This window comes from Scomber scombrus, chromosome 3 (assembly GCF_963691925.1).
Source record: "Scomber scombrus chromosome 3, fScoSco1.1, whole genome shotgun sequence".
NCBI lineage: Eukaryota > Metazoa > Chordata > Actinopteri > Scombriformes > Scombridae > Scomber > Scomber scombrus.
This window is the reverse complement of record NC_084972.1, coordinates 2,869,430-2,877,085: the sequence shown is the minus strand read 5'-3', so window position 1 is coordinate 2,877,085 and position 7,656 is coordinate 2,869,430. Positions and strand designations below refer to the sequence as shown.

The 7,656-nt window shown below is 39.6% G+C and overlaps 1 protein-coding gene across 1 annotated transcript; it reads right to left on the bottom strand.

Moving 5' to 3' along the window:
• Nucleotides 1-2,953: 2,953 nt before the first annotated feature.
• LOC133978189 (P2Y purinoceptor 1-like) lies at nucleotides 2,954-3,988 on the bottom strand. The gene has a single exon (XM_062416555.1). The coding sequence runs from the start codon at nucleotides 3,986-3,988 to the stop codon at nucleotides 2,954-2,956; it is 1,035 nt and encodes a 344-aa protein (XP_062272539.1).
• Nucleotides 3,989-7,656: the final 3,668 nt, after the last annotated feature.

Sequence of the window (7,656 nt, the reverse complement as noted above, 5' to 3'; positions counted from 1 at the left end):
CAGGTTATAACTAGACAAAGAATTGAACTTACAAACACGTGCTGCAACCAGCTCCTGCTCAACAAGATTGCAACGCTCAGTTTTTCTGACTCAGTCTAATTAGGAGAACTTCTAGTTCCTGTATGGGTTGCTGTATATCTTGCATCATTACATTACGCAAACCCAAACACACACTACAGACTGATACCGTTCACGCAGCAGTTTGCTTTGTGACAACAGGGCTACGCATGTACCGTTTCTCTATGTGAAATCAAGATGCAGCTCATAATTTATCATCCCTCTGCTGTCAGTCCAACCAGAAAACACTTGGAGCTTTTGTTTTACATTTCAATGAGCCAAGGGAATGTTGGACTCAAAAAGTGTATCCTTATTGTATTACCTTCCTGTTTATAGCTCGATCATTATCTGGTTTGCAGTCCAGAGGAAGCCGGGCTACAGATGATATTATGTATTATTCCTAGTAAGTCCACAGATCGAACAGACTTGCTGCCAGGGGCAGAGCAGGTCAAGGATCTAATAAATGATTTGGTGAAATGCTCCCAGGGTATCAGACTTTAGGGAAATGCCTCTGACTTCCTCCATGATTGTGATGCCTAATTACAACAGGACAGGATATTTTGCTTTAATTTCACAGTTCCAAAGAATCTCCGACAGCTGATGACAGCTCGTGTAATTTCCAGTAATGACACAGTATATCAAAACAGTTCATCAGTAATCATTTGAACTTTAACTCACAGTGGGATACAGGACTGCCTCCATATCAAGGCCTGGGTTTTTTTTTGTGCATTTAGTCATAGCAGATTCATTTCCTAACAAGTTGAAAGTTTTTGGTTGTGGTTTTATAATTCCATTCAGAAAGTACTGGTCTATTAACATGGTTTAATCCCTGAGCTACGTCAGCATGTCAGTGGTAAACACCTTTCCTGAAACCATGCATATGACATATCTGTGTCTGAATTTCTTTGTAAACTTCCCCAAATCTTCAGATAGTCCTCAATTTGAAACAATGGTGGAATGTCTTAGCATTTTTGAAAATAGAATCACAAATTTTAGTTTTAGAGTGAAACCAGAAGTGCAGAGATTGTTCATGAAGATGGGCACAGAGAGTTTCAGCTGCCTGAAATTCTTGCAGTGATCTGTGAAGTTAGCACAGAGCAGATACATAACTCCTGCATAGCTGAGCAATCGGCATTCATCACTATTACCTCTCTGTACATCCTCATCTGTATATTTAGTCAAACTATCTGGTCAGGTGTCTGGTCATATTTTGAAAGCAAAACTAAAAAACCACTAGACAATAGGTGCAGCTGTGTTTTTCACTTACCAGATAATTTACTTATGGGGGATTTTCCACTGACACACAGACAGAGTCATAATAATAGATATAAACATAGTATTAATGACACATCAGTCAGTACACTGCCACACTGTTCTAAGCCCACAGGAAAACCACACAGTGTAAAACAGCAGCATGGGGAATTATATAATGTTTTGTCACTTTTTCTTTTACACCCACACCAGATCCAGTCAAGTAGAGAATTACAGATGATACATCTGAAAATGTCCTTTTTGGAAGTACTTTGCACATTAAGACTTAACACACAGAACATTTTCAGTGTTTAAGAGAGATTTTTCTCATGAACTTGTTGATGTTTCTCACTTGCTGCCAACATACCAATAATTCTGGTGCTTACGAGCAAAAATGAGCTACCATACTTGGTTGTAACCCTTCCTCATGTGTTGTTACAGTGTGCTTCTGTGTCATTCTCCTTAAAGGTTTAAGAGGCTGTAAAGAGTTTACTGAACACTCGTCTGTGTTATGACACCTTTGTGAGCTATTAACAGACTAGGTTTTGACCTTTTGACCCCTTCAAAGTCATAAAGGTAAGTGTTATGGTTTGACTTCAGTAAAAAAAAAGTGACTATAAGTGATAGTTGTTGCATTTTTTGTGTGTTATTTATTGGTTATGAGCTTGTTGCAAACCCACAGTTGCTGGCAATGACAGTCACGTAAAAAAAATACACACACGCGCACACACACTCACACACACACACACACACACATATATATATATTCATAAAGCTTGAATGCATTATTCACATCAAATGGGCCTTCATTTCTAAAAAGCCCTGTTTAAAAAAAAAAAAAAGTGCAATTACACATTTGAAGCTGATAACAGACTTTGAGTCACATAAATGCAAGTAGCTGAGGCCTGCATAGGACAGTAAGGGTTATGATGCAACGTTTGACGTCGTGAAAATACAATGTACACACTGAATGGAGGTACTCTGCATAATGAATACATTGAGTTGTTATACTTAAGTACATTTTTTTCTCTCTTTTTTTAAAGTCAAAGTTTTGATCAAGGTCTTTTACTTGAAGTATTTTATCAGTGTGGTTTTGAATTCTTCTTTCAACACTGCTTCAGACTGCAGATCCCAGAGTTTACAAAGATGACACTGACAGATGAGTAATATAAGTGCTTCTGTTCCAAGTATTTGGAGGATTAAGTCTCACTTAGGCCTACACACTACATGGAAAATACAAACCGGCGCCAAGTATACGTCAAATACTTCACCTGTAACAGTGCAAAGGTAGTGCAATATATCACATATCATAATCCATGGCATTGCTTAAGCATCAGCTTTGAAGCATATGTGAACACACAGACAGTGCAAAACATTAACAGCATCTTGGTAATACTGAATACTTGAAGCCATAAATCAGTGCAGCAAATGAGATGATAGATCTGAAGTCATGTCAGTCTTTCTTGTCTTTTATATGAATGTTCAGTAGTTTAGGCTGCATGTGATCAGAGCTCTCTGCGCTGACACTGATGTGATGACTGATAACACGCTTAGCAGTCCCCGGTCATTACACTACTTTGTTCCAGGAATTGTGGTACTCTGGCGGTGCAGCGATTCGGGCTCAAGGAAGTATGTCTCTGGGGTCTTATCCTTTCATCAGGTCCGAGGTGACGCCAGTGTCTGTAGGTGAATCCACATCCACCGTTCTGCGGTAAAGGACTGCGCCTGTCAGGACCACCACAGACATCCTAGCACGCTTACTGAGATCATGGAGCCTCATGAGGAAATCATCATTTCCAACTATATAAATGAGCGGGTTTATTGCGCTGTTCAGGCACGCCAGACATCTGCCGACCTGATGCGCTATATAGATGTTGCGGAAGCTGGCGTGGCAAACTCCATCTAGTTTCGAAATCCTGGTTTTCATATTAACATTTCTAAACACGTGATAAGGGATGAAACAGACGGAGAACAGTATCACAAGAATCACGACCAGTTTCAAACAGCGCTGCTTCAGCAGAGGGTTAATGTTGGCTTTTGTGGCAAGAACCACAACAACGTGTCCATAACACAGCAGGATGATTACCAGAGGTACAGCAAACCCTATGACGGTCCATGCGATGCTGTAATGCAGGTATTCTCTGATCCTGTCGTCGGAGGTTGTGTCAAAACACGACTCTGGTAACTTTAGATTATTCTTTTCAAAGAACATATCAGGGAGGATCTGAATAATGACCACAATCCAGACCAGGGCGCTTATAGCCAGAGAGTGGCAGCTGGTGATTTTTCCCATCACTTTCATGGGGTGCACGATGCCCAGGTACCTGTAGATGCTGATGCAGGTGAGGAAGCCGATGCTGCCATAAAGGTTGAGGTTGAAGCAGAAGCGGGTCACCTTGCAGAAAGCCTGGCCGAACTGCCAGTGGCTGTTGCCCGAGTAATAGTACACGAGGAACGGCAAGGTGAACAGGTACAGCAGGTCCGCCACGCCGAGGTTGAGCATGAAGATGTTAATGTTTCCAATGTTTTTCCAGCTGGTGTACACGCTTCTCAGCCCCCAGATATTGGACACCATTCCAACCACGAACACAATGACGAATACAGGCGGCAGGAAGGTGTGCGTAAAACTCAGGTTGATGGAGCTGCAGTTGTACTGTACGAGTGTGATATTTCCAGACATCTCTTCAGGTTCCATTGGGTTTAAATCTGCTTTTGGTTCAGAATGATTTCTTCAGAGAAAACAAAACAGCAGCCAGTGGCACGCTCGCTCAGACCAAACATCTCATGTGGGAACCACTTGTGCGTCGTGAAAAGTGAATATGAAACCAAGAAAACCTCCGCCCACTTGCCAGACTGGCGTGGCGCACGTGGAGACGCATACATGTTTGAACAAGGAAAACACATCAACACACAACAGACAATTACAAATTAAAGAATGTATCACTGTAAAACAGTGTAGGCTGCGCCATTCCTGCCTGACAGGACACGCTGCGCGCACAGCAAACAGTTCTACAAACTACACGGTCGCCCATAAAATTGGAATAAAATATATTTTACCTCTTCTCATGAAATGATTGCGACAATGTGATTTATTCTTGATAGATAAAGTGTATATATTCTCAAAATTGTATTGATCAATCTCATTGCACCTGGTCAAAGGTGATTACTGATGTGTATACATAGAAAATAAAAAGAGGAATGTGTCTGAAAACTAAATGATTCCGACTTTATGGGCGACCTGTACATCAAACTGAAAGTTACAGTAAGTTAAGTTGATATAAAGAATAAAACAATTTCTTGGCAATCAACCCTGCATGTTGAGACACTTATACACGCCCTCTGTCTCAGCCAACAATGATTGTGTAATAACTTTTTACAACAATGTGGAATGTGTGCCAACCCCGTTTATACCCGAATGCCAGTCTTAAGCTGTTCAGTTGGACTACACATCAGTGACAAACCATGAATGATTTTCATTTTATTCAAATGTATTCATCTGTTTGGCTAAAGGACATTTTTTGCATTTTAAATCAGGACTTTTTGAAAATTGAACATGCATATACGTAGTAACAAAAACTCACACTCACACAAATGATATGTTTGTTGACTGGAATCCAGTTACATCTCTGAAAGCCAGTTACATGATAGTAATGTTTGGGGTTTTTTTGTATTTATTTATTTTTGTAGTCAAATTGGTCGTGCAGACTTCTACATGTTGCTCCATGAGCCAACGGTCTTACTGTGGATCATTAGTATCATTTTATCATACTTGGTGTTGTTAAAGAAGTAGAGTGTAACAGGTAGAGAACTGTGCACTAAAGCCAGAAACGTCTGGCAGGTGTTTGTATAAAGTCCACTGCCACTAAAAATGTGTTTTGTTTAATATCGCTTGAGTTGAGTGTTCTTCTCTCTTCTCTGTGCAGAGTTTGTTTTCAAATCCAAATGCTGAAGGAGGAAAGCTTCTCTGTGCTCCACTTACATCTGAGATGAGGACTGGTTGTGTACCTACAAGCAGGACTTGTGACATGACCAGTTTGGAGCCAACTGTGGTCCAGAATGCAACTTACACATTCTTAATGATTACAAATATGATAAAATGATGAATTATAAAATTATGTTCCAGCATGTAGCTTGCAAATGTGATATTACGACCATCGGATCATACAACTCCATGTTACCAACCATGCTACAAATGAATACTGAGCAGGCTAATACACACGCAGATTTGAAAAATTGCCAAAAGATTTTTTGAATTTGTATAATAGAAAAACAATGTATGAATTGTGTGATGAGGTCCATATAAATTAATGAGTATGGTCTAGACCTGCTCTATGCGAAAAGTGCCTTGAGATAGCTTTTGCTGGCTTTCGGCGCTATATAAATAAAGATTGATTGATAAAACTCTTATGTCTCCACTCAAAGCAGTGTTCAGGCATTTAAAATATTTTGTCTCGTCTTTAGTAAACGTAGGTTTGCAATCTGCAATGTGGTGCTGTGAGTCTGAGCGCTACTAGTTGAGATGTTTACCCAGGAAAGCAGTGGTTGCGGTTTGGCTCTACACCTTACAAACATTTGCAGGAAAGAACAGTGACACCCAGCAGAAACCACAACTGAAAGGTACAGTAAAGTCGAAGGATTCACAATTTTTGAAGTCTGTCCGCGACAGTCAGGAGCCCAAATGTACACTGAAATATGTTGTAATGATTCCTCCTGTTCATACTGACTATTAGAAGATCCCTTCATAATTTACTTACAATGGAAGTGATGGAGGACTAAATCTACAGTCCTCCTTCTGTGTAAAAATGTATTTAAAAGTTGATCTGAAGCTAATATGAAGCTTCAGTCGTCCAAATGAGTCAAATCAAGGCTTCTATGTTTCAACATTACAGTCTTTTTAGTGCCAAAGTCTTTTTGTTACTATACTTTAGATAAAGAGACAGGTTGGGGTTCAAAATCTGGGCCTTTTTTTTTTTTTTTTTTTACTCTTTATGGCTTTATGCAAATAAAATGAAACGTTTGGATTGACTATTAAAAAAACTACTTCTCAGTATTCAGCATTCTGTCGTTTAATGCACAGACTGAGGACTGCTGTCACAAGACACAAACTGGTAAAATATATATTTCTCCACCGTGTTTTACAAAGAATATGCAATTTAATATCAGTTGGACTTTAACTTAACACCATTGCGTTATCATCCTATACAGGTTGTTGTGGCTAATGTGATAATAAACAGTTTTTTACACAGTTATTTACACATTCAGCAGACACAGAGCATCATTAGTGTTCATTTGGAGTTGCACTACAGGTGACCAGATGAATGAGTCACTCTTCTTTCACAGTACCGCTCTTACGGTTTCCATCAATTCTGAGAATAATCTCTCAAGGTGTTATTCGCTCCATCATGGTTTCTTCATCTGTCTTTTGTTTTGTGCTGGGCGGGTAGTGCAGAGTAGGTTTATCAAAGCCTTTTGACGTAAAACAGCTGTCTGCTGTCGCTGCCGGATATGAGGTTGATGAGCATGGTGAGATCAAAAGTGTAAAGTTGCAACCATGAAAGCAAAGCAATGAGCTGGTAGACACTAAAAAGCTCCACAGAGCGTCTGGGAACTGCAGAGCTAGTGACAATTCTCTGTGAGTGTGTCTCTATGAGTGATCCCTTTCACACTACACACATCCATTGTTAATAAGAACATATTTATTAGGCAAACATATTCACCTCCAGAATCCAATACATTTATTCAGAAAACCTATGGGTGTTGTCATAGTTACTGAAGCCATGTTTTTCTATGACTGGCACTTAAGCATGTTAATGTCCCCCCCAGTCCAGGGATTGACACAAGCCACATTTTAAAGAGGACATATCATGCTTTATGTAAATGTCTGTTATGTTTTACAGTGTTATGGTTTCAGATGTCCATGTTGATTTGTTGTTAAGGATGTTCCATGTGTTGTTCACATTGTCTCACTTGCATACTGGGCTCAAACTTGTACGGATGTATTTGAGAAGTTTCCATTTGAAACAACTGAGAAAAATAAGTAAAATACTATCATTACTGTTTGTTTATGTAGCCTCCAAAACCGCTGGAAGGCTGCTAGGGTGGAAGCTTCATGCAGCTGGCCAATCAGAATAGAGTAGGTTCATCAGAAGATGGGCCTTAAAGAGACAACAGCTAAAACAGCCCGTTTCAAAAAGAGTTTGTCGAAGAGTGGACTGGATTCAAATGGTTATATATGTTTACATTAAAGTTTGTAGAAAACACTGCAATGTTAATATGAAATGTGAGTTGTTTTAAATGTGGATACAGATTACTGCACAATTCTTAGTACATATTTTCAAATATGAGTGC

Excerpts from the sequence above, each read along its gene's own strand:
- LOC133978189 (XM_062416555.1), bottom strand. The coding sequence starts at position 3,988 with ATGTCTGGAAATATCACACTCGTACAGTACAACTGCAGCTCCATCAAC.